The sequence below is a fragment of the Stigmatopora nigra genome, chromosome 4 (assembly GCF_051989575.1).
Source record: "Stigmatopora nigra isolate UIUO_SnigA chromosome 4, RoL_Snig_1.1, whole genome shotgun sequence".
In the NCBI taxonomy this organism is placed as follows: Eukaryota; Metazoa; Chordata; class Actinopteri; order Syngnathiformes; family Syngnathidae; genus Stigmatopora; species Stigmatopora nigra.
The window spans coordinates 12,647,946-12,675,012 of NC_135511.1; the positions used below are offsets into that span (position 1 = coordinate 12,647,946).

At 43.4% G+C, this 27,067-nt stretch overlaps 2 protein-coding genes across 2 annotated transcripts; both read left to right on the forward strand.

Annotated features, from left to right (window-relative positions):
• Positions 1–3,658: 3,658 nt before the first annotated feature.
• On the forward strand, positions 3,659–4,595 carry LOC144195559 (transmembrane protein 230-like). Its single transcript, XM_077715281.1, has 3 exons — positions 3,659–3,932; positions 4,175–4,297; positions 4,385–4,595. The coding sequence occupies exons 1-3, from the start codon at positions 3,837–3,839 to the stop codon at positions 4,523–4,525; spliced, it is 360 nt and encodes a 119-aa protein (XP_077571407.1). The 5' UTR covers positions 3,659–3,836; the 3' UTR covers positions 4,526–4,595.
• Positions 4,596–5,932: 1,337 nt separating this feature from the next.
• On the forward strand, positions 5,933–26,727 carry LOC144195048 (uncharacterized). Its single transcript, XM_077714401.1, has 22 exons — positions 5,933–6,290; positions 10,136–10,228; positions 12,411–12,617; positions 18,043–18,189; positions 19,154–19,305; positions 19,413–19,530; positions 19,721–19,862; positions 19,978–20,123; positions 20,194–20,336; positions 20,408–20,548; positions 20,625–20,741; positions 20,822–20,972; positions 21,180–21,291; positions 21,384–21,559; positions 21,640–21,878; positions 22,001–22,085; positions 22,176–22,346; positions 22,415–22,451; positions 22,573–25,815; positions 25,972–26,135; positions 26,314–26,509; positions 26,678–26,727. The coding sequence occupies exons 2-21, from the start codon at positions 10,171–10,173 to the stop codon at positions 26,502–26,504; spliced, it is 5,940 nt and encodes a 1,979-aa protein (XP_077570527.1). The 5' UTR covers positions 5,933–6,290; positions 10,136–10,170; the 3' UTR covers positions 26,505–26,509; positions 26,678–26,727.
• The last annotated feature ends 340 nt before the right edge of the window (positions 26,728–27,067 follow it).

Consider the following 27,067-nt stretch of genomic DNA (forward strand, 5'->3'; position numbering starts at 1 on the left):
AAGGTACCCAAATCAATATCAGCACATTGACGGATACGCTCCCCACCATGGAGACAACCTCAGCTAAGACTAGTGTGAATGCCTGGTGCTAATGTTGGCATTTGCAGTGACATTCGCCTAATTGCTTTAATTAATCACCTCTCCCATCTTAATGATGGATGAATGTGTTCAGATTTTCATCTCTGGATAGTTTTTGGCACGTGCAGGACTAAAAAAAGAAGGGAAAAAATGCTGTCCTGCGTCACCTTTGTTGCGATGATATTCTTGAAGCCCCTGCTCCTCAGGGTGAGACAATTTTTTTTTTAGAGAGTGCTCTGAAAGGTGCTGGGCTGCGTCATTGGGTTTATGAAGTGCCTGATATGGTGACAGCTGTCCACCTCCACTCACCTGATTCCATTGAGACAGCAAAAGCACTTCATATATAGATAGAATGGATTTAAAAGAAATGATAATCAAAACTAGCTGCAACCAAACAGAATCAACATAAACAAAGTCAATTTTCCTATGCATTAAATGCAACAACGGCATTAGTCAAGTACCAGCAATGTTTCCAAATCGCTTTAAGTACATTTGCAAAACAGAGAAATGTCCCCCCTTTTCCTTTTCACATTGAGTCTGCATAGATATGAGTCGTAATGTTCAATAAAGCAGCACATTTGTCTGCCAAAATGATTTATCCACAGCGTCTGCCGCGCCGCCCGACACAGAACAACGACATTATCGCTATATTTGCATGTCTATTTTCAAATCTAAAAGCACCTGGATCTGTAGAAGCCACAGGTTGCTTTTTAAATATTTTTTTCCAATCTTCAAGTGCAGGTAATGGTTCAGCTTTTGGGTTTTTTGGGGGCTTTGTCCAATCACTGGGGAGCTCATTATCTTAGCAGACAGAACAAGTCTCTAATTAGAGCTTAAATGCTATTCTTTTACTGCAAGGTATCACTTGGAGTGTCAGAGATGTGCTAACATGACAGCATACGCCACTACATTGTTCCCCTCCGACCAGGAATGACTTTTCTATCACCTAATTAATTAATCACAACTCCAGATGGCACCTCAGCAGTGTTGTTATGCCACATGTGCAGCATCGATGATTCCCAACGAAGCAAACACGAGAATGATTACATTTCAAGAGAATGCCGCAGTTCATATTGGAATTATGTGATCAGGTAAATAAGATCATTCGATCATTTTCCGTTATGCTTATCCTCACGAGGGTCGGGGGGCGCTGGAGTTTATTCCAGCCATATATTGGCAGTAGGCCCTGAGCCAATCGCAGGCCAGAAGGAGATGAGCAACCATTTATAATGACACCTAGGAACAATTTAAAAGCTTTAAACAGCCGACCATGCATGTTTTTAAGATGTGGGAGGAAACCAAAGTACCTGGAGAAAACCTACGCAAGCACAAAGAGGGGATGCAAACTTCACGCAGGAAGGTTGGAACCCACCAAGGGATTGAACCCTCCAACTGTGAGATGGATTGGTAGGATAATTTTGGTATTTTTCACACAACTGTACTTTACCTGAGTTCTTTCATTCATTTAAAGCAACCGCTTAATCTAATTTCTTGGCTGTTTATACTGAAAAAAAAATCAATTGATCGTAAAATGTCTCAAGAGAAAACATCTCCCCATTGAAGTAGCATGAATATTTAATGAGATTCTTAAAGATCTTGTATATGTTTTGTATTTGTATATATGTTCAACATAACATAGATTAATTTTGTGTGTCTGCAAACTATAAGAAAGAAACTCTAAATTACAACCACCACAAAAATGGACACTTATTTGTATGACAGTCGCATTGAAAATTGGCTTTTTGAAAAACAGACTTTTTACCAAGACTTCTATCTTGCCTTGAACTCGATACTTTGAGCGGTCGTAATGTTGCAACCAGGCATTTTGAATGGAAGCACATTTGTCTGCAGAACATCAGATAAACGAAAGGCAGTGCTTCAGTGGGCTGGATGGCATAAATGATGATGGATTTGGACAAATGAAGAGCCAGGATTAATAAACTTGGATTTGGCACACAAACGAAGCTGTGCCGTCCAGCAGTATTACTATTTGGAGTCTATATACGTATATTTGCATTATGTAGATACACTTAATACTCCCACCCCTTAAAAAAGTGTAAATACTGAATACTGTAATAGCATATCAAGTTGAGATTTTATTTTATTATTACATAGAAACGTAATTCTGTATACTTAGTGCTGCCTGGTGCACATTTGAGTTATACAAAATGTACTACTATATGAAACATAAATGGATGATTTTGTGTCTCATCGTCCCCGTGAGAGTGCAGTCTGAAAATATCCCGTCTTTTTTTATCACATCATTTACAGCCTTGTTTACAGTTGTGTGAGGAACTTCCTCCCCTGATATGTTTTGTCATCCATTTTTTCTGATTTTCAGAGACCAGGTTTGTTCTAAGCAACATTGCTCAGAGTACAATAGCAGACAGTCTTTCATCTTCCAACATATCGGAGTATCGTTTAGGATCGGCGTTTGTCTGAAGCCATTTGAGTTCGCAACAATGACAAGTATACACAAAAGGCCACCAAGGTTATCCTTGATCACCCTCTTGCTCAATCAAGACCCCCATGTGGAGACTGCAGTGCTTTCAGAGTTGTTTTTTTTTTCATGCTGCAAGCACTTCTACTATCAATATGCATTTGGCACATTATCACTTGGGAGATAAAAATGGGGGTCTCTTTCAAACGGTGGACATTTGTCATTGATTGTCGACATGCCAGAGAGCCTTTTTTCCCCCATAATGATTGCCCCTCAAGGTCCACACTGCAAACGGAATCCGGCCTACAGGAGAGTCCGTATTTGTCAATCTGACAGCCCAATTTTCCAATGCACAAGCAGGATAAAGTTGGACGGGGGCGGCGAGGGTCAGCGTTTCATTGACCTCGGCAGCATTAATTATTCTTTGGGGAAGAATTGTGGGCAAGGGTTGTTTTCATAGAGAGTTATACTACAGGCTGTTTTTGGCATGTTGACAATGGTATTTTTAAAAAGTAAATAGGATCACATTTATTAAAAGGCCGATCTTGTGGGCGATTCTCTCTCCAATAACCGTTTTGCAATTGCCATATTTAAAAAAATATTAATAAATTGATCATTATTTTGGGGATTTATTGAAAATTAATAGAATGGTTATGTTGTTGCTGCAAGCAACAAAATGATAAGGAAATTGAATATGAATTTATCATTAGAATTAGAATTAAGGATGGATTATCATTAGACCTGTCATATTCACTTGTTTTCAGACATATACGTTGGAAAATGATCATCTATCATATCTGTATGAGCAAAATGCTCGACTGGACTTGAACGACAGCTTGTGAGACGCATCCCATTGCGATAGGAAAGATGAAATAAAAGCGCACGTACACTCGATAAATCAAATCTTGTGAATTCTGCAGCGCAATGTGGCCTGCTGTTGAAACTCAACAGCACCCTCTCGTGGTTGAGCTAAAACAGTATTCACTTCGGAGAATGGGAATATTAAACGTTTCGTGTAAATTAATTATTTTAGAAGCCTGCTAAGGAAAAATATTTTTTTTCATTTCAATGACTTTTAAGATATGTCCTACATATTTAAACAATGATGAAACCTATTCCATTTTGCGCATGCGTTCTGAAAACAAGGAAGTGCCGCGCAGAAACTCGATTAATCTCATCCGTTCATGTTTATGTTTTTCTTGGCTGTCTATTTTGTGTTTAATACGCGTCTGTACACCAAGTAAAGGTCCTTTTTGTGTATATATTCTTGTATCAAGTGGCAGACTCTCTTAAGAAAGCTGTCATTAGCGAACCAAAGATGCCAGCTCGTAGTTTTGTGTCCAACGGCGCTCCTGCCAGTAAAGTCAAGTATTCCAGGTTGGCCACTAATGACGACGGCTACATTGACTTACAGGTAATAACGACCCAAAAATATATATACATGTACTTTTGATTGCAAACTATATGGTCTAGTTTTTGGATCAAATGAGCTGTAAGAGTTAGTATTAGAAATGGGGGAACTGTAGGAAAAGAATAACACAGAATATATATATTTTTTGTTACACACCTCCAGGCTGTATGTGCATTATATTTAAAAAAAAATAATACATTAATGTGATTAAGAAGTGTCATTAATGCAACATTCTCGTGTTCCAGTTCAAAAGGAGTCCACCCAAAGTCCCATACAAAGCCATCGCACTCGCCACAGTCCTTTTCTTGATTGGCACTCTGTTAATTATCATCGGTTCTCTTCTCCTGGCTGGTTATTTTGGAGTCACTGTGAGTAGAAAAACAAAGTTTCAAAACACACACAATGATATTAGCAGGCCACTTCTATACATTGAAATACTTTTCTAACTCTTTCAGCATTCTGATCGCACCGTTCCCGTCCTAGTGATAGGAATTCTTGTTTTTCTTCCTGGAATTTACCACTTGCGGATAGCTTATTACGCATCTAAAGGATACCCGGGATACTCCTATGATGACATCCCAGACTTTGATGATTAAATTCATTCTTTCTTGTAACAAAATGAAGTCTTCAAATTTCAGACATTCAAGCCTCCATGATGGAAAATTAATTATTATACTGGAAACCTTAGACCTCAAATGTACTCGCTTTGTTTGTGAGTAAATTAAAACCCGTATGATTTAGGAAATTCATGCCATTGTCATACCAGTGATTATGTTATGATTGTACTATGGCATTAGCATGAGTATGTATATTCTGATGTACAAATTAGCTATTGTGGGCAATATAAATACTTTGTGACTGCGCTACCGTTGACTTGGTATCAATTTTCAGTATTGATTTCTTTCTTGACCGCTAGTTTTACTTTTCCTCCCTATTTTTTCCAAAGTTATCTATAATAATTTGATGACCTAAAGGCTTATATTTTTCTTCTTCTCATTCTCAGCTCGAGCATAAACGGGGAACTTAATGCCTATTAGTGGTTGTTTCTGTTAGCCTTTTAACATCTTGACCTGGGTGAGCTTTTATTTTCTATATCTGCAATAAAATAATTTCCGAATTCAATGTATTCCCAGTTTTATTTGATTTTAATCGATATGCATTCTGAATGCATTTTTCTAATCACTTTTTTGAAATGTAAACACGTTACTGACCCCAGCATGGATTTGCCCCAGCACCCCCACCACCTTAATGAGGGTCGCAAATGAGATGAGAGCCTTTACTGACCCATATTAATTTATTTTATTATTGCATGTAAAAGTGTTAAAATGAGATAGTATTTTGCAATATATGCGCGAGTTTGTATGTTTATTCTCAGTTTTCACCAAAATGATTTAAATTTCTTCATTTTTAACCATACAACAACTGCTATTATCAAGATATAGTCATATTTAACGGCAGGTGTGTGTTTTATTAAATAGCAAGAGGAAATTGCAAAAAGTTATTTTATTGGGGGGCCTTTGGGGGTCTGTTGGTAAGCGCGTCCTTTTTAGCGTTTGTCTTTTGTTACGTTCGAACTCTTTCCAATGAAAAAGCGCTTTTGTGTGCGGCGCTCAAATGAGCGTTGCATAAAGTTGACAGCAACTACCCAGTACCTACCGGAACGAGTTAATGTCCCAACAACATAAAAGACGCTTTTAATGTGACCAAAATCGACAATGTATTCGCTTAAGATACAACTAACACCTTCAGAATATCCATGGTATGTATTTATGTTAATAGTCATTTAAATCCTTTATTCTAGTTTGATATATATTTCCTCCATGATAATGTATAACATAATTTTGAAAGCTAAAACAGGAAGTACTAGGAAATACGGGTGTGATTACAGTAATGGGTGAGGGGGAGGGAGCTTCCTAATGGGAGGAGAGATTCCCAAGTATCAACATTGGGATTTGGCCGAAACGTGCTGGTGCTTTTTTTCACCCCCTACGGGCCATACGAAGGGAAGGTGCACCGTGTGGTCATTTTCCGGCAAACAAATCGCATTTATTAGGCTCGTTTCTTACTTGTAGTTTTAACTTATTATCAGTCATCTTAGATGAACAAGTTGAAATCGACTTTAAACTGCCTGAAACTGGACCTCATCGTTGCTTTTTGAATTTCTAGCCCCAAATCTCATCAACCCGAAGGATTCGCAAAGGTTATTATTTTTTCGACTGAAAATGTGATTTTTTTTCCAACTGGTTGAAAATCTAAGAGTTTATTTCAGCATATGGTGAACGCCATGAGGTGAATCTACTAGAACATCAATGGATTGAAAAAAAAAAAGAAACTTCCAAGTGCTAAAGTGCCTCAAGCAAGGTAAGCAAATGTGCGCTTTTCATCCTCTGCATCCACTTTATGGTTAACTTCAAAAACAGAAAAGAAAAGAAAAAAAAAGCATGAATAAATCACATATAAATTGTTTGGATTGTTTGGATTTAATATTAACTGCATCTGTGCACCACTGATTCTCATTCTGCCACCAGTATGCTACTACAATTCCATATTTTTTGTTAGTCTTCTATTTTATTTATAAACATTCAGATAAGTTATTTTTTTTCCATTCCTAAAATACCACACTGGGTCACAATACCTTTTATTCCTGTTGTCCTCACGTGATCCACTTGTAATATCAAATAAGTAGTTGTATTTTGTAATACAACTGTGGAATCTGAGTGTTTTACCGAGAAAAATGATCCTTCAATTGAAAAAAATGACAAATCAAGTGAAAGAAATATTGGGTTTTATTGCTCCATTTTTTTTTCAGTAAGCTGCACCAGACAAAAGATGCGCTTGTTATGATTTACGGGAGCTCTTTCTGGGTGGTGGCAGGCAATAAGCGCTGCACAATGGAATGTAGTATTGCAGATCTATAGGGTTTGTTTGCTTATTGGCATTTTCACATGAGCTGTATTTATCTGAATGCTGCAATACGGGATGCTGTGATTGCTATTTGCAGTCTGGCTTTTTATTTAAAACTAAAACACTCACAAATCAGTTTTTTAGGCCTTTTGTCTATGGGGAATGTGCTACAAAGAGGCTCACATCATTCCCAATGCCTGTAATCCTTTGTGTTGTACAACAGGATTTTAGGGGGGATGCTCTCTGTCTGATATTTGGAACATATTTCCTTGAGTCTCTTACTATCTGTAATACGGTCAGCTCCAAAACATGGGGTAAAGTACCTGCTTTAAAAAAAAAAAAAACGCTATATGGGCGGTAAGGTGGCAAGGATAATAGTCTCACTTGTCTAATGTTTGGAGTTTGAATGTCGATTCTGTTTTTTCCTCTGATGTGTTTTTGTTTTCCTGCACTTGCATGGATTGTCTTGGGTGCTGTGGTTCCCTCCCACATTCCAATAACACACGCTAGGTTCATTGAAGACTTTTAATTGCCATTTAAAATGCTCAAACGTAAGATTTGTCCATAGTTCGGCAATGTGCTGTGTATTTTGTAGTTTTTTGATCCCAGATTCTCCTCATCGTGTCTGTAAAGTAGCTTAATGGGACTGAGCCGACTCCCGGGGTGAAGGAGCAGGTGGGACGGGCAGGGAGGTACAACTTGTGGAATTCTTTACTCTCAATAAAATAAGATGGTAACGCACTTTTTGTGTTATCGTAATGTAACGTATGTTAGTGAAACTTAGATTAAAAACTTGCAATCATTTCAGCCAGTATTGATACACCCTGTGGCGTCACGTAGAAATCATTACGTTAATCCATAATCAGCAGGCTTCCCCGCTCACGAGACCAGCGGTCCACGCATGTGCCCACCGCGTGCCAAGTTCATTTCCTTTTGCGCTAGAAAAATTCAATACAGTCCCAAAGTAGGTTGCCGTGCCAGGGTTGAGGACTTATAAATCAATTGTTGTTTACTGGCCCAAGTACTAATGGCTGGAGTGGTTGTTTACACTCAAATAAAAAAAAAAAAAGAATCGAGTTGGGAGCATTTAAAAAGTGGACTCCTGTTTTGAAAGTTTATTTTAAAGGAACTCCATTTTGAGTTTTTGATTGTGTAGAGCAATCTTGGGAAAATGTGTCAGCCAAAAACCTGCTCACAGGTTACAGACAGTCAAGGTGCAACCTTAAGAGGTTTTTGCGTCTGTCACCTTCTCAATCAAAGTCTAAAAATGTGATTACCGCAGTGCTGCTGGATAATTCATCCTCTGTTAAAGTGGAAAAAAAGATACGTCTTGGGAGCATTGGGTCCTCATCTCTTTTGGTTTGAATGTTGCAATTATTACTATCAAGTCATAACTCCTTATCACTTGGAGGTGATAAGGCTGCATTCGGTACTGCTGGGAAGTTCACAATTTCTACTTGGAGCTTACAAGGTTGACCTCAAAATATTTCAGATAAACGCATTAACTGCAATATGGTTGAGTGGTTGGCGCGTCGGCCTCACAGTTTGGGGGTTGAGGGTTCGATCTCAGGTTGGTCTTCACTGTGTGGAGTTTGCATGTTTTCCCCAGTCTGTGTGGGTTTTCTGTGGGTGCTCCGATTTCCACCAACACCCCGTAAACATGCACGGTAAGCTGGTTGGACATGCTAAATTGTCCCTAGATATTAGTGTGAGCGTGAATGGTTGTCTCATCGCTTCCTGTGATTGGCTAAGTAAACAATTCAGTCCTGTCCCTGGGATTGAATTTGACTTTTTAAAATAAGAAAACCACAATAAAACGGGCTTGTAAAACTTCATTCGCATTCACAGTTGCATGGCATAAAATCTGAAGAATGTTTGGCAATTTTTGTCATTGATGGACTTTGTGTGGCATCTTTTTGGTGCACCTGCGAAAGTGTTTACTGAAACGGCACTTGCTTTTCCCGACAGGCCGGTTTACTAAAACCACAGTCTCTGTCAAGGATTAACAAGGATTAACAACAGTGTATTGCTCCTTCTTATCATGCCCGAATCTGTCATTAACATCAATCATGGTGCTGTCTGACACATGAAGTGACCCCATCCTCACACAAACAACACACACACACAGACAAACACAGAAACAAACAAGCACAATAAAAACGTACAGACAAAGGAATTTGTCACTTATTAGTTTTACAAAGCGGTTATTAAATACTTGACTATGATGATAACAGTTATACCTTCTTGTATGGGCCACTAAATCTCTTTGCATTATTAATTTCTTGAATTTACTCAAGCATAGATGCATAAGCACGCCATCTGTTGTGACTTTGACAATCACTGTCATATACTAGTACACCACTTCATTGAAGTAATTGTTAGGCATACATTTTTTATAATAATCTGGAGCTCCAATTCCCACCCAAGTTGTCGGGAGGTATAAAGAGCAGAAAATTATTCATTAATTACATATATATGGTTTTCATACATCTATGCCAGGGAAGTATAGTAATGAGGGGGGTGGGGGGGGGGGGGCTTTCCTCCCTTAAATGCCAGAAGGTAGAATAAAGCTTCTGGGACAACAGAATAAGTCATGGTATCCTGCGAGGATACAGTATCGGCTTTAGGCTCGATTAAGTAGTCCAGGCTTTTACTCTGAATAAATCCCTTTTCAGTAAATTCTTCTCATTTAAATGATTGATGTACCTCGTCACGATAACGTTTAGAGAGCAAGGGTTAAAGGCAATAAGACTGGAAAAATTAGGCATCTGCAGAAGCCAAACGTCCAGAATATAAACATTGAGCGCCAGTCATGGAATGTAAGCCGAAATCGAGCACTTTTTAACTGAATTCAATGTCCTCGATTGGTTTCACTATTTTGTAACTAATTTGATTAGACCATTAACACCCAGAGCAGCAGGTTAGGATTACTCGAGGTGCCACAAATGTACCATCCAGAAGGCTAAGTCATGACTAGATCCAAAGCAATTTGTGTCAGTGAAATCCACAACCAGCACACTTGGCACGTGCTGCAAGTGTATTAGCTGTTTGGTTTATGTTACATTTTTGGGGTTGTTTGTGGCACCCAGAATGCCTAGAACTGCCTTTTCAGTTTTAAACACTAATATACAGCTCCCTACTTTTATTATGATGTCTGAGGAAATAGCATGGTTTGCCCGACTCAGGTAGAAAAGGTGGTTAAAAATTTCTTGACCTGAAAATGTTTGTTGTCCTAACTCTTGTCAACTTTTAGAATGGAAGTGTTAGTGCTAGTATTTCAAATTTTTGGTCTTGTCTTTCAGGTTGGGAAATGTGTGAAGCAGCGTGACGGACGGCCATGGGACCGGAGAGACAGTGGCTTCAGGCGGTCAATGCTCTAGCCATATTTTTGCTAAGTAAGTATGCTAATCAGATGTGGCTTTTACCCCGAGGATGCAAATAGTTGCACATATTTAGCAGTTTTTATTTAGCTGGGTCAATGATTTACAACACAGGTCAATAATTCAAACAGCTGGAAATGCCAACTGCTAAAAAATATGACCACTTCATGCAACACTACTAGTACTAAAGCGTGCTATAATCTAGTACTACGTTGTAAGCCGAGAACTAAGCCTATTACATTACTTTTTTTCAATAAATCACATGAAATATTTTTTTAAGCACACATGAAAATCAAGAGAGCATCATTTATTTTCATGTTTTAACAAGCCGCCCGATGGTGCAGTGGTTCTTTTGCCTGACTTCGGCTCAGACATCGTGGGATCGATTCCCACTCGGTGGTGGTGTGGTCGTGAGTGCGAATGGTTGCCTGTCTCTATGCGACCAATCTAGGGTGGAGTCCGCCATTTGGCCAAAGTCATCTAAGAGAGGCTCCAGCACCCTGGGAGCCTTTTTTTATAGCTATGTCTACAATGTCTTGTGTGTCTTGTGTCTGTCTTGCTACTGCAACCAAGAAATTTCCTGAATGTGGGATGAAATAAAGTTCTAATCTAATAAGCGGTGTTAAAAATGATTGAATGACTCTTTTAACAATTTGATGACCCTAACAGAAGCAGAGTCTTCTTTGGAATTTTCCATATTTTCCATTAGTTTAATGCACTACTAGGTACCTCGACGGTGGATCGGTGGTCTGAGCGCCCCATTGCCGCTCAGGCGGTCATGTTTCAATCCCTTCTTGCGTGGGTTGTGTAAGGAAGCGCATCCGCTGTGAATGAAATCTATCATGCGGATCGACTGTTTGACTGTCTGTGGCGACCCCCGAGGTCCCAACAGGCAGTCAGTCAGCCAGGCCGTATTGCACTACATTTTCTTGTTGTCGTTGGGTCCTTTGCCAAATTGACCGCCATGTCAAAGCATCGTTTAGCAGTTGGCACATGTTGCTGTTTAACTATCCCCGCGCACTCTGGCACGGCTCCCTCTGTAAAGAGGAAGGGTTATCGCGCTACAGCTCGCTTAAATGAGTGAGAATTGGGGCCAAAATGCAACTTAAATAACATCTCTGGGTGTGGAATTAGATCAATCTGGGATTTATGCAGCTCTCAAACGCAGGCACGCTTCTTTTAGTGCATGTGTGTGTGTGCTTGCGTGAGTAAGGAGGGGTCGGGGGATTGATTGTGCTGGTCTTCTAACCATGTGTGTACCCCCAGTGGGTGGTGGGAGGTCGGCGAGAGAGAGCACACAGAGGCCTGCTGCCCTCTATCAGAGTGTCCCCCCCGCAACCCTACCCCCCTGTGGGATTAAAGTAATGACCAGGCCAGATGAGCAGTAGAGCAAACACTGGCACCCAGTAGCGCTCACACCCACGTGAGCACATGGCAGCAAGGGACCGAACGTAGGCCGCGATCGGGAGGAGCGCCTTCTCCAGGTGTCACTAATGGGATTGCGCTGTGTTTGCAGGCTTTGCCACCACAAGATCTTGTCACCAAATGGCACATCATTTTTTTTATTTTACATCCCCTCACTACATGCCCCCCCTGGCTGTTCAGCTCTGCTTTTATGAAAAATCTGTTTATACCTTCTTTTGGTTTAGTTTCTTTTCTCTCACTACAAAGCACATTTTGGGACTATTAATACAGTTTAGTAGCAAGAACTCCACCTCAAGGTCTGGCAGCCATTTCTCTTTTTAAAGGCCTCATGGCTGTTCAGAATGTTTCACTCATTCAATCTCTATCCCTTTACAGATTGTTTATTTAATTATTGCCAATCTATTACTGGATTATTTTTCTGTTCTTAGCCCATAACTAAATTACTGCCATTCCCAGTTCTAGACTCCAAATCCATTGATTGATCATTTTTCACTGCTATTGACGACAATAGACGTCCAATCCATTTTGAAAGAGGGCGGCAAGCGATCCCCCCGCTCACAATTGATTTTTTTTACCAACCAATTCCAAAGCGATTAAGCCCAATTTCTGATCCATACAATATATCATAACTTGGGAGTAAGTCTGAAAACAGCCCTATAGTCTTCTTGAAGCAATCACAGATTATAAGTGTGTTGTGTATTGGAGTTATCTGTCCAGAATGCACGCACCCATGTACTTTATCTTGGTCATTAATTTGACGTGTGTTTTGCAGGTGTGTCTCAAGGTTTGTCATCAGTGGTTCGTGGCAGAGAAGGGGCCTTTGCAGAGCTGGGCTGCAACCTCGCACCAAAATCCAATGACGCCACCAGCCCAAACCTCTTTCCATTACATGTGGTTGAATGGGTGCGGCTCGGTTACAACGTTCCCATCCTCATCAAATTTGGAGTGTACGCTCCCCGAGTTCATCCCAACTACAAGGGTAAGTAAGACACGCCCAAATACATAGCGCTAAATGTTTTTCAGCAAACAAAGAGTTTTACTTTCCTAAATTTTGGTCCTCCGTGGAAGCCTTGAAACTTTTGACGTTGGCCGCGACTTTTTTGAATTTTATTTGTAAAATGTGAATCATAGCAGGTGTTCAGTCTGTGGATTTAATGTCTGCTTTGATGGTACAAGCACTGAGAAAGGGGTCGAGAACGCCTATGTTCAGATGGAGGCTGTAAAGGGGGTGGGGCAGCTCTGCAAAGACCAAGGGGGAGGGTACGAGAAGCAATGCGCATGCTAGGATTAAGTGTGCAGGTGGGGGCCGCTGGTCCGATGACAGTGGCTTTTTTATTAGTATGCACAGGGGTGACCCACTAAGAGATTGAGAGTGGAGAAGGAAGGATGGAGCACGGCAGATAATGGGAGGTTTCTTGCTGGAGCCCTATAATCCCATCATTGTCTACCCCTAAACAAAAGACAAAGAGGGGTATCACAACCTCCCTTTGCCTTACAAAAATACCACACGACCACTAGATTGTCCAAAAACCCATTGCCCCAACCCCTGCCAACGCCCTAAAGAAAATGATTGTAGCTACATGTGTACACTGCTTCAATCTGGAATAAAATCCCCTAAAGTACTGTAAAATGCACCTTAGTGGGTTTTAATAACACTGTATTGATTGTGTGCAAAGACAGCCCTAAACAGGCCAATTTCACTGAGCAATTGGGCTATGTGTGGATGAATGTTGGACCATTAACTGAGCTATTGTTTCTGAGCAGTCATCTGAAGATTTTGCAGCCCGAACGGAGTAAATAACCTTCTCCGGCACCGTTTGGGATATTTTCCAGTGCTGTATTTTGTACTAGCCACCTCATGTGTCTTATCTGCTTTGAGCTTTACTCTTGTCTGCTTCACATCCTCATGCCTCCCCTCCCATTGGAGGCAGATGGCAGCATGTGGAGCGTGTCAGCGTGGCCGCTCTAATGTATCTTAGCCTCAAATTACAGTGTTGGGGGTTTTATGATGACTGCTGACTTGGTTACAGTTCCCAGAACGCTGCCCTGTCTTGTCTAAGATCGGCGATTTCAAACGGGGTGTTAATGATAGTTTCAAGTGGAAAATCCTTGAATTGCTTGCTTGTTTAGAGGTGCAATTGTGGAAGTGCTGAATTGTCAATTTAATGCCTTGCTAAGGCTCCACATTAAACTTAATGGATTGTGCGGATCACCGTTGGTAATTTCAGTTAAGGTAAATGAAGATGTGTTTAAGCAAGTTGTTTTGTTTGGTATTGTTATCAGTATAGTGTTTAAAGAGCCGGTAATACCGAATATAACTATTTTTGTACATCAGCCATTTGAGGAGACTACAGAATCTTTTGACACTTTTAAGACTCCAGTCTTGCTTGTCTGCTCCAAATGAATCGGACAGGTATAAGTGTCCCTCAGTCCTATCACGTTTCACACCCAGCATGCCCTGCGGGGCAGAACATCGTTTAACACATAACAAGAGGAAGCAGCCAGATCAACTCTGACTAACATTCTATTGTAATCTGCATGAGATGAATTTGTTGGAGGAAAAAGAAATACGGGGGTTTATGTGGGTGTCAGACAGGTTTACTGTTGCAGGGCGAGATCAAATGGCTTCCTTCCGTGTGCTGAAGAAAATCTTGGGAGACGGTGAGCGGGAGAGTTCGACCCGAGGCCACTACAACAATGGGATAACCCCCCAGGTTTCTGTGGGCCATCATTATACTCTCTGTGGGTCCTTTGAGCCTGGAAGAGGTTTCAGCTATTTCGCACGCACACACACAGCGTGGACATCCGAAACATATTATTATTCGAAACGCACAAAAGCAGACCACATCAATTTTAGTGCAGATAATGCCGAGTAAGAGGGTCAGCTTATTGAAGAAGAACTGACCACTTCCAGTTACAATGCAGGTTTTAAATTCGCTCTGAAGAGACCAGGAAGGAAAAATCTGTTATTCAATTCAAGGCCATCCGAATCAATGTTAAGTGCAAATAGTCCTTTTTAATTGTAACCCCAGTACTTTTTTGTTAAGGCATGTTTTTTCAGTAGAAAACTCACTGTCAGCACCAAAAAAAAGTGGCATAAAAAGTTTAAATACCAAAGCAGTCAAGATATGTGTTTGTAAGAATCTGGGCACGTTTCATTGAATAGGTGGAGATTTTGGCTCTTGCCATCTATTGAGCATTGACACACTTCTTCTGCATGGTTTTGTAAGCGTAAATACAGTAAATGTTAATGTACTGTATTTGTAATTAACAATCATTCTTGTACAAAAATACAATAGAATAGGAAATGAGGTTATTTGCAGGGTAAAGGGGATCAAAGTGTGATGGAAGACCACACATTTTGTTTTACTCCTGATTAAAAGTTCTCTAGTGTTGTGGTGCTACTCAGTTAAGTAGTTTAGCTCTGAGTTTTATAGATGTTGAAAACCAATAATCCAAGTCCCGTGAAATGAATTCAGCGGAATATTCGCTAACTAATACTAAAGTGGAAAAACTCCATCGAACAACTGAAGCTCTCCAAAAGGTTCAATCAAGCTTCTGTACGTACCACATTGACCAGAACTATGCCATTTAGTACTCGGCTACAAAATAGAACACACTTTATTTTACTGTGGTACATGTTTGTACATATGTTGTTCTGTGGCCTACTGCAGTGGGCCACAGACCTACTGCAAAAAAATTGCTCTTTTAATAAAGTGAAGGCAATGGTAGAGATGACGAGCATGGAAGTTAAAGTGGAGAAGAAATATTGAGAGTGTCATTGGCTGTGGTGAAAGTTGGCACGTGAGGCGGGTGTGCCTAATTGCGCAGGGGTTAACAGAGCTGGACAGAGTGAGAGGGGCAGAGTTAACTGTAATCTATATCACGACAAAGAGCTATTCATAAGAGGCTTAAACTGATTAGGGGGACAGGAGGATTGAACAGGGAAATTTGGGGGAACGTGAGGGGGGGAGCTGTCAGAAGCATGGGGGCCAGGAACCCAGACTTATGATTGTATTCAAATCAAAACACATCCCACAATGCAACTCTGGCCTCACACACATGCGTGGGCAAAGAAAAGCAGTGCTGATGCTATTTCTAACTAAATAAACTTTCTTCCTCTGTTACTGTCTCGGGGAATTATATCTCACAAATTGGTTTGGATCGTAAAAACAGAGACGGATGAACACTGTGATTCATTTCATTTTAGAGTTGGACTCTAACTTCTCCATAAGTGCGCACACTGCACCAGTGAACAGGCTTTTGCGATATTTCCACTTGGACGGGCCGACTTGTCGGAAGGTGCCGGGAAAAAAAACAATCCCGAGGTAGGGGAGCAAGAGATGAGGTTTGGCTCGGGGGGGAGACGCAACTATTCTGTTTGCCGTTCTCTCTGTTGCCCACCGTATAGTTTAATGATGTTTGTCCCTTGAAGCAGAGGGAGTGATGAATGTGTCTGTGGGGGAGTGAGGTCAAAAGGGTCCACGCCTTATTGGTTGTCAGTGGATTATTGATGCACACAATTTAAGTAACCTCTCCATAACCTCGCCTTCTCTTCCTTGCCTGTTGTTCTCTTCATATGATGGATGATTGTTAGTGCTTGGGTTGAAAGTATTTCCTTTAAATGTGCCCATCTAGCCTTAAGTAATGCAATTCCAAGAGCACCTGCCCATTGGAGTTCAAGTTCAGAGACTGAGCCGTGAAATGGGGGAAAAAAACATTTGTCACTCAGTGTCAGTCTTTTGTTTGTTCATAGGCTCAATTGGAAAAAGAATTCCTCAATCTTTTCCGCTCACTTCCCATCAGCTTCCAAGTGATGCTGTGTAACCCTTTAGGGGTTTTCCTCGGGTTCCAAATCTAAACACGTGTTTTTTCCCATGTAATTCTCACAATTTTCCCCCTTTGCGGGCAAGAATCCCCTATCCGCCGCCACGCTCCTCTAGTAAATGAATTCAAATTTAAATCTACTGTCCCGGGTTTCCTCGGTCTGGTCTCTATGGTAACCAGCGAGAATGCGGTGCGGGGGGCTGTTGTCGCTTTGTAGCAAGGCAACGGGAAAGAGTTAAATGTCCAAGAGAGGAACTGCGCTTTCTAAAGGCCTCGTATACGCGGGAACTCATTTTTGAAAATCAACACGCCACCACGTGACGCTAAACCCGTGAGAGCGACACGGTTTTTAGCCGTAGGAAGATTAGCGGTGCTTTGTTTGTGTTTTTTTTACGTTCCCCCTCTCAGGGTGCTTTTAATTCCCCAACCAATGAGAAGGGGGCGCCTGGCAAATGAACGGTTGTAGGGAGGATCTTTCTTTCAGAAATAAGAGCAGCATGCCTGAGGTTATCCACTCACCTTGTCATTTGTTTGGTCAGTACTTATCCACGATTCAAGGTATTTGTTTGAAGGAACGTCTCAGAGAAGCATTGGCCGCCCGTCCAAGACTCAACGGAGTAAAGTCAATCATTTATACGTGACCATTAAGCACAGCGACAGGGCCGTTCTGGAATGCGGGGTTAATTATAAGCCATTGTTGCCCGTCTATAGTCTCAGCGTGTGCTTCACCCTGTGTGGAGTCCGTGTCTAAAGTTAAATGAATTTCATAGCTTTCAAGCTCTTTTCCAGACTGTGCTGTCTGGGAAGAGATGCAGCTTTTTCATTCTATTAGGTCTTCTGAGTCTTTCTGGTCCTCCTCTTTTTTTCAGTAAAAAAAAATGCCATCACCTTGTTTTGTCCCGATTTCATCTTATTCCATTGAGCTTTCTATTTTTTTTATAATAGCCTTTATTAAAAAAAGGAATAATCAGCATGTGTAAGACAAACTCAGGAAACAAGTATAGTTTGTTTCTGGGAAATTCCCAATATTGTGTTTGTTTACTTTCAAACTGCCCCAACCAACCACAGCCTGGTATGAACGAGGTGTGTGTTTCCCCCCCACCCCTCCTGTCGTTAAAAAGGCTGAGATTGAAGGGGGTAAAAAAGAGTTCATTGAGAGACGGAATAAAAGGAGAAAAAGTGAGGAGGGGGGTCACTTCAGGCCGCAGTCACCAGGCAACCGACAGATCAGGTTTCAAAGCCTAAAAGTGACGTTAAAAAAAAAAACTCAAAACCTACCAAGAAGGGTTAGTAGAGTGGGTTGTGGGCATGATGACAGACAAGGATGAAATGTATGTCCGGGTGTGTAGGCACGCACACTTGCAACCGCAAGTTCAAAACTGCCCATAATAATTTCAACAGTGGACTTGTATATCTATTTAACTTGCATGCTCTGATTTGTCAACGCTTGTTTTGATTTTGCTACCGTCATGACGGGCCCAGGCCTTTGTGCAATGATCCCATGTCATCGAGACTATACGCCGCGTTCCAGCGTGTGCCGACTGGCTCTCTGATTCCTCACCCCGCCTCCCCCACAGGGCGTGTCTCCCTGACCCGTGGCGCCTCCCTGCTGGTGGAGCGGCTGACCCTAGAGGACGAGGGCTGGTTCGAATGCCGCATCCTGGTCCTGGACAGCAAAACCGATGACTTCCAAAACGGCACGTGGACATTCCTCTCCATCACAGGTGCGCACAGTGGGGCTTGGGAAGATCAAGAGCTGCTCATTTGCTGGCTCATCACCGGCGCTTTGGTGGCGTGTGGTTAAAAGGCATTGGCAAACTAAATTTGCACTCACACCACATGACAATCTGTGTACACAAGCAACAGCCTGTTTTTGCTGTTCCCTTGAAGACATTCTGGCAAGAGAACATTCGCTATAACTTGTACTAATTACACACAATTGGGCCACAGAGGGTTATTTTTCATCTGAGAAGCACATTTACTTCTCCTTCAGTGAATGAAAAGGTTGAAAATACCATTGGGCGCTATTCATTTTCTTGATAATTGTGGTGCATTAGTGCGCATATTCTATTGCATGCCACAAAACAACTGGAGAGGTAATCCCAATATGGAATGTAAATTGTCTTTAAATGATGTTATTAATATTTTGGATGAGTTAAGGGAGTGTAAAGGCCAGCGAGGCACAATTAGGTAATGGAGTCCGTTTGGTTAATTTTCCCATACAAAGCAGTTTATCTGTAAGGGATGCAACAATAACAACTATCTCTGAAAAAATATGAGCAACGAAATCAACACTACACTTTTGAATCTGATTCTTTTCACTTTTTGCGGTACACTGTGAAAATCGGGGGACTACTGCAAAGTACATTTCACAGTATTCCCTCGTTGTTCACGTTTTTTCGGTACACCGCTAAAAACGCAGTACTTGGTGAATCTTTTTCGCAGTATTCCTCCCCTTTTCATCAAAAATGACTGAGAAAGTAGATCAACAACATATTGCTTGAGGTTGTGTTATCTCATTTTGAAAAGCTCACATTTGTCAGATGTTCCACTGAGACCAGATGCTCCTCACACTGTCAAAATGAGATATGCTGCCCTCTAGAGCTACTGTGTTGCATTTTGCAATTTCAGTGGAACGGCTCACTCGTCAAAAGAAAAACTCTTTCTACTGCACTCTTCACATTTCAGCTCCACCGGCATTTATCAAGACACCACCAAGTTTTGTGGAGGTTCTGCTCGGAGACACGCTGACGCTCAGCTGCGGCGCTCACGGCAACCCCCGCCCGACCATCGTGTGGCACAAAGATGAAACCCCTATTGAGAAGCATGAAAAAATCAAAGTAAGGGAGTTCTATTTCCGAAATCCATACTAGAAATGAGCCAAAATGAACGCTTCATGATCTAGCGCTCGCCTAACACTTGTCCCTTTTGCATTGGCTACTTCCAGGTGCTCAACGGCACCTTGTCTTTGACCTCAGCCACGAGAAGCGTTTCAGGAGTATACAAATGTCACGTTTCGAATTCAGAAGGCAACCTCACGCACGTGACACAACTGCAGGTGAAAGGTGAGAGTCAAATATGTTCTTGCTTGTTAATCACGTCCTAAGATGTGCCTGTAACTTTGTACTTTAACTCGTAACTCTAGGAATCAATCTCTGTACTTTTCTGCACAGTTTTACAACAACAATGGTTATCAATCTGTACAAGAGTGTACTGTATACTCTGTAGTGACATTTATGTCTGGTGTTCTTGAAGGTCCTCCACTCATTATCATCTCACCAGAGGACACCACACTCAATATGTCCCAGGATGCAGTTCTGCAGTGCCAGGCCGACGCTTACCCGTCCAACCTAACGTATGAGTGGATGAAACAAGGACAGAATGTTTACTATATTGAGTGAGTATTGTCTGTCAGAATAGCATGATTCATCAATTTGCTGACAAAATTCCCTCATCTGCTATGATAGAAATTTTAAAGATACAGTACCTTATTTTCTTTCGGGTTTCTACAGATCTCTCAAATCCAGAGTGAAGGTTTTAGTGGACGGAACCCTTTTGATTCCTAATCTAATCCCTGAAGATGCTGGAAACTACACTTGTGTCCCAACCAATGGGATCTTGACTCCACCCTCTGCCTCAGCTCACCTTCAAGTGAAACGTAAGAATTGCCCGGATCCTCGTTCACTGCCTGAAATCCATTATTTTTATCCCTAATTCTCAATTCCCAGATCCTGCTCGGGTCGTACGCATGCCCAGGCAAACATACTTGCCCTCTGGCATGGAGGGGGTCATCATGTGTCCCGTCCAAGCGGATCCCCCGGTGCTGTATGTGAACTGGACCAAAGATGGAAACTATTTAAATCTGGACCACGTAGGTTGCACTCCTCTCTCTCCCCCGGAAGTGGCGCTACCGTAAATGATTGAAATCTCCTTCCTATCCAGTTCCCCGGTTGGATGGTGAATTCCGAAGGCTCGGTTTTCATAGCGACTGCAAACGACAATGCTGTGGGCATGTACAGCTGCACCGCGTATAACAGCTACGGCACCATGGGTCAATCTGAGCCCACCCAGGTCATCCTGCAGGTATCCGATGCCGCTCGGAACTTTTTCCTATTTTGTGCCATGAGATGACCAAGGCCATCTCTTGCTGATGTTCTAGGATCCACCCACATTCCTCGTGCCTCCCCGGTCTGAGTATCTTCAGGAAGTGGGCCGAGAGTTGGTCATCCCCTGCGAAGCTGCTGGCGATCCCTCGCCAAACATAACATGGAGCAAGGTGCTCATAACATTGAGATTGTACCATCAAAATGTTTTTGTCCCACGTTTTGTGTTTTAACGGATGTTATTCTCCACCAGATCGGCTCTATTCCTCGTTCCCAATACTTTGTGTTGGCCAATGGCTCCCTCCTTCTGCAGCCTCTCAGTAAAGACCATCATGGGGGCTGGGAATGCTTAGCCTCTAATCTGGTAGCAACTGTCAGTGCGGGAACTACGGTAAAGGTGCTTGGTGAGTGGCTCTTCGTCAAAAGAAGTACAGTACCGTATGTTCCGAACTGTTAATCGCATTTTTTTTTTTACATAGTTTGGCTGTGCCTGCCAATTGCATGTTGATTTCTTTTTCATTGGGCATTTTTGGAGATGCAACTTATAGTCCAGAAAATAGACTCATTTGCAAGTATTTCTGTTACATCAACTGTTTCTCTGTGCTACCCAGGTACAAGTCCTCATGCCGTCTTTGCGGTATCTGTAAACACAGACATAAACCAAGCTAATGTCTCATGGGTTCCTGGATTTGATGGTGGATACACCCAGAAGTTCACTGTGTGGTAAATAACGTGGATGGTGTGCTTGTTGTCATTATTTAATGACTGCAAACACAGTGGTCGGTCAATTTTCCTCTTTTATTTTTTTTTATCAGGTTCAAACAAGCCTCCAGAGGTAAACATGAATGGGCATCTTTACCAGTTCCCACATCAAAGAACTACCTGTTGGTCACCAGTCTTCTGGTCGCGACGAGTTACCAGTTCAGCATCCTACCGCAGAATAAACTTGGCTCCGGACCTTTCAGTGTAATTGTTACCGCAAGAACGCAAGGTTTGTCAATGTTTGAGGTGTCTTGACATTTTTTGTCACCTTTGTATGGGCTTGTACTTTAACCTGATTTGTCATTCTAGCTATTCCAACAGAAGCCCCAACCGTCAGCACCACTTTAGTAACACTGGAGCCCCCCTTCATCCTGTGTGCCAACCGGACCACCCTGGGTGTTCTGCTCCAGTGGTCACCTCCAGAGTCGCCATCCTCCCCTCTGACAAATTATGTGCTGCAGGCTCGTCGAAATCAGGGCCAGTGGGTCATCCTGAGCAGCGACATCAGTGCCAATGAGAGCGAAGTCCTCGTTCAGGGTCTGCTTCGTGTAAGGCGTTTTCTAGTGTTTCTTTCCTCTTGAACTCAAACGGTCTTTCGTCTCTTTCTTAAAAATGCAGCAGGGTTTAAAAGAATTGTTTTCCAAAGGTCATAAAATCTTCTGTCCCTCAGGACTCCAGTTATGATCTGAGATTGATGTCGCGGAGTAATCAAGTGCTCAGTGAACCAAGTGATTTTGTCAGTATATCCACCACAGGTAAATGACAGGAATTGAAATTGACTTGAGTGTGTAGGAATTGAAGATATACAAGTTGACCAATTGAATTCTGATTTGCCGGGTTTCAAGGGATGCAGATTTACCCTCTGAGCCCTGGTTTTTTGGAGCTTCTCCCTGCGCCTCTCCTGGCTGGCGTAATCGGCGGAGTGTGTTTCCTTTTCATGGCCATCGTGCTCTCATTTGTAACGGCTTGCTATATGAGAAATTGGAGAGCGCGTCGGCGCAGGAAGAGACAACTAGGTAAATAAAGCGTGATTGACACCCATAGTACAAATGCTTTGACAACAATTATTATTGTTTGTTTGTAGATGTCCCATCCGCTTTCCACAAGGGTCCATCTTCAGGGTAAGTGTCCCGATTTAACGTCTCATTTGAAAATATTATCATTTGACTGAACAATGGAATTACTGACTGCTTTGTTTGATTATATTCCATTTGTAAATTGATTTGTCCTTTTTCCCCTCAGAGGTCGCTCGCCTCCCCCCAGTCCAGACAGCGTCTTGAAGCTAAAGCTGTGTCCACCCATTCCCTTCTTCCCGACGTCCTCCTCACAGTACGATCGGTCCTCCTTCGATAAAGGCAGTCGAGGGGAATACCAAGATCAGCGCAAGCAACTTTTGGCTAACTCGTCTCCACCGCCGCATTACACACTCTTTGAGAGCCACTTGGGTTCTCAGGCTCCCTCTCCGACATCTTTGGAGTCCATTCACAGAGGCCCAGATGGACGTTTCATAATCCGACCTCTGATCGAGAGTTCCAGTCCCTCCAATAATAAAAATCTCACAGACGTCTTGCTTAGCAATGCCGGCGCGAGCGGCTCAGGAAGCAATCGTACGTCATTTCGGGACTCCCCAAAGTCGAGTATCTTGAGTTCCGACAAGGACGGAAGAAAAGATTCCCCATTTGCCGTAGATGTGCTGGAACTTAACAAACCTCCTCCATCGCCCGGAAGAGTCCGAAGCCTTGCTCGGAACTTCTCGCGTCACGGCTGCTTTTACTCAGACGATGAACATGGCTCAGAGAACCTCCTGGAAAGAGCCAGCTTCTATTCTGACAACAGTGAGATCAAATACAGCGAATCTTTGAAGCAGAATCGCATGCCTGTTCGAACCGAAGACCTTTTCCCTATTCTGTCAAGGAGAACCTATTTCTTGGATAGAGAGGTAGACAGACCTCAGTCCTCGGCCTATCAACCAATGGCCAGTCACCTTACAGACGATAGCACGCTAATCACACAACTCGAGAGCGACCCGGAAAACGACGGCATCAAAAAATGCATCCAGCTAGCCAAAGAGAGGGAGCAAATGGAACGAGAGCTAGAACACTATAGGACAGATCGCAGAAACCAAGACGATGGGAAAGAGAGCCCTCGGCGTAGCATATCCCAGTCCTATGAAGAACCCGTGTGGAAGCTCCAAGATGTTACCCTTCGTCCAAAACCCAAGCCCTCAAGCTACACCAGTCGGGTTGCAGACTATCGAAGGGCATGCTACTTTGGTAGCACCAGTAGCCCTACTGATGGAGTTTCTTCATCTAACATCCAATGGGACATCAGCCCCGTTACAGGCGTAACAAACGTCGTTCCGGTCAAGAGCCACTGGGATGGCACATCTGTAGCAATACAGCAGCATTCTCATCCGTCTGCAGAAACTACAAACTCATTCGCTGCGGATTCATCGCATACTCAGCTGACTCTGAACACCTCTCTACCAATGACATCGATCGATGGGACATTCGAAAACCCCAATGTTTCATGTTTGGTGACATCGCCCAGAGCCAAGTCACTGAGTCCGCACAGAGATTCAGAGCTGTGTAGTAAGACCTTAACAGAAGGCCATGGGGGAAATAGGGTCGTTGGTGGCGCTCCATCTCGGTCCAGAAATTCATACGCTTATGGCACTCGAAATTGGGATTCTCCTTCTCGAACTCCTTTAGTCTTCAGTAAGCGGTCTGAAAGTCCTACTCTTACTGCCACAAGGGAGCCGGGAGCCTCAGGTACTGCAAGAAATGGACATGAAGTCAAATCAAATTGCAAAAACGGCAAATATCAAGGTGGCGATGAACGTCTCGGGTCTGGATCCGAAAGAGAGGGTGTTAGAGCACGCTCCAGAAGAAGTGAAAAAGGTCTTTTCTCCAATAGCCCTAGCCCTGTGTCGCCACTAACCCTCGTAGAAGAGTCTGAAAGTGACCGGTCCCAATTTTCTATCCTCAGAACGTCTGGGTCTTTCAAGACCAAACCACAAGCGTCGCCTTCTAAAATAACAATGCAGACCAGTGCAATTCTGGAATATCTGAGTCTTCCGGGTTTTATTGAGATGAGTGTAGATGAACCCGTGGAAGAAGCTGAAGTTACGGACAGCACCGGACAATGTTATGACCAAAAGCCGATTCAATCCATTGTAGCTAAGCCTGATGTGGTACCTAAGAACTGGGAAGTTCACGTACAGGAAATTCCGGAAACTGAAAAAAGTAGAGTTAAAGTTTGCTTTGAAAAAAATGGATCTCCAGGCCAGGTTGAAGCAAAGGAAGCTCAACACCGAGTAAGGTTTCCGGACCACATTGGCCCAATGTCACCCGCCCCAGAAAAAACTAGTAAACAACTATACAATGAAAAAACACAGATACGAGCGGAAACAAAGAGCACTAAGTCCAGACTAAGTTCCAGACCGGCTCATACCCTTCTCAGTGCCGCTAAAGGCATGGTCGATATCATGTCGAAACATTCGCCGAGCTTTGCGGACAGTAGCGAGTCTTTATCTGAGCAACCCCAAAGGCAAAGTTCGCCCGGCAACAGAACCAATAAGATTGCCTCACGAATAAATCAAGCCCCAGTCCCGTTTCTGAGGAAATCCTTCAGTGTGGGCCCGTGTAGAACTCTATCAGGTATGGTACCCCCTCGACCTTTCCTCAAGAAATCCATCAGTTTCGGCTCCCCCAGATGGGAGCACTTTGAGAGCCCCAGGCCGTACGTCACTGAGAAATGTTACTGGGATGAGTTCCCGAACCCAGACGATAGGGTGAAGTCTTACAGTTTAGGTCGCGGCCCAGCTTCCTTTGTCAGACCTGGGCCTTCCTGGAGAGAGTACATCCCAGTCAGGCGCCCCCCCATGGGGAGCTTGGAACGGCCCCAATATCCACAAAGACCTGCTCCCTCTTACTTCACTCCTTCCATGTACCCACCCAGAGAAAGCTCGGGGTCCCCGATATCGGAACACTGTGATCCACGGCGCCACGCCGCCGTATTCTCCGATTCCTCCAGGTGGTCCCCTTCATACCCAGAGACACTCAGATCCACTCAGTACAGGTACTTCCCCGTGCCCACGTCCATGCCTTTCCCCGGTCATCTCCCCTGGCCGGGACCCCGGCCAGAGAGCGTGAGGCCCGTGGACCCCGGGATGGGACCCCCGAGGTCTTACCTTCCCAGAGGCGTCAGCTGGCCTTCACCCTACGGGATGCCGGTCCCTCAGAGGGAGGGTGACGGTCACAGACGGGCAGAAAGGACGACGAGGAGGCCGATGGAGGCGGAGAGTCGGGAGGTTCGAGAAGGAGGGAGGGCCAGCTATGCCAGTCAGAGCAGCGGCAGAGGCAGCGCCGGGTTGTTCCGCCAGTCGCTTTCCATCACCCCCACACTGCTCAGCTCCCCCGAGACCACCGAGGAGAGCGAGAGGCACAGAGGCGAGTGGGATCCAAGTCTGAGGCCATCCAAAAGGTGAAACATTACCTCAGCGGGGGAAAAAATGGACGGCAAAGCGGACTTTTCTCACGGCGGAGGGAGTGTCCATTCTGGTTGCCAAAGTAACACTGTTTTTGTCTCATTCTCTTGGCTTTCATTCTGACTTCTTTTTTTTGCTTTTGTGTATTCCAGTAGAAGGAACACATCCGTAGATGAGAGTTATGAGTGGGATTCGGCAGATGCGGAAGTCCTGGAGGCCTGGCGATTGGATCGCTCGCAAGCGGATTTTCCCAAAGGCGGGGGGAGGAGGCTTGCGTGCGATCAACCCGCGGGCCTCCAGGACTTGAGAAACAAAGGTGATGTCACTTCCTTGATTTTGTTTTTTCAGACATATTGCATGCGCCATTTGTAAGTGCCAGCGAACGTGACGATGACGCCGCATGAGCTTGGCCCCCCTCATCCGCGCTGTGGTTGTCGTAAGCTTTTCCCGTCATGTCCACCCATGCATTTCCTGTCCCCCGTGCCGTCTCCCAGGCCCGCCGTCTCCCTCGGCCCACCCACCCGGCGGGGCCCGCTACCGCCAACCTCTTAGCGAGGTGCGTTTCGACGCTCTCCGGGAGGAGTACCAAGAGTTCAGGCGGGGTCAGGTGTCCACCCGTTGCCGGCAACCCTACCTCGACCCCGGACCCGATTCGGACTCGGACACCGGCTCGGCATTGCTCTAAAAGTGGTCCGTCGCTTTGTGAATGTCGTCTCTTTCCTTGATTTCCCTTCGTTCCTCGCCTGCCTGTCACTCACTTCTTTTTAGTTTAGTCAAATTCCTGCTGCATGTTAATGGAATAGAAGAAAAAGTACATTTGGTTGTGATGTTCATTGCCGCAATGCTTTGTTTCCACAGGTGCACCCGAAAAAGACAACAAGTAGCAGAAGGCGGTCTGCATTGAGGAGGAAAAAAATATTTTCGAGCAGACTAAAAGAATCCAAAACTGAATTGGCGTCAAGTGGTTAGTACGCATTTGTCATCTAATGGCATTATCTTGTCTTTGTTTCACTGGACGGGGGAATATTTCATGTTAAAAAACTGCGTTTAGATTTTTTTTTTGACAATCAAACACAGATCAAATTGGATAGAAACATCACTATGAAGGGGTACTTTTTGGGCATTTTTTTTTTCTTAAAGAAAAACTAAGCTTATGACAATTATTTTGTTCCCAAAATGGCATTGTGTACTTACTTTCCCAGCCTTTTCCTTACTGCTGACATTTTTATTCTCAAATCTAATATAATT

What these genes read in the sequence shown, in the direction of transcription:
- LOC144195559 (XM_077715281.1), top strand. Translation starts at nt 3,837, where the DNA reads ATGCCAGCTCGTAGTTTTGTGTCCAACGGCGCTCCTGCCAGTAAAGTC. An exon ending in ACGGCTACATTGACTTACAG is followed by an intron (nt 3,933 to 4,174) that starts GTAATAACGACC and finishes CTCGTGTTCCAG; the next exon opens with TTCAAAAGGAGTCCACCCAA. An exon ending in CTGGTTATTTTGGAGTCACT is followed by an intron (nt 4,298 to 4,384) that starts GTGAGTAGAAAA and finishes TAACTCTTTCAG; the next exon opens with CATTCTGATCGCACCGTTCC.
- LOC144195048 (XM_077714401.1), top strand. Translation starts at nt 10,171, where the DNA reads ATGGGACCGGAGAGACAGTGGCTTCAGGCGGTCAATGCTCTAGCCATA. An exon ending in CCACCCAGGTCATCCTGCAG is followed by an intron (nt 20,549 to 20,624) that starts GTATCCGATGCC and finishes CTGATGTTCTAG; the next exon opens with GATCCACCCACATTCCTCGT. An exon ending in TCGTTCAGGGTCTGCTTCGT is followed by an intron (nt 21,879 to 22,000) that starts GTAAGGCGTTTT and finishes TCTGTCCCTCAG; the next exon opens with GACTCCAGTTATGATCTGAG.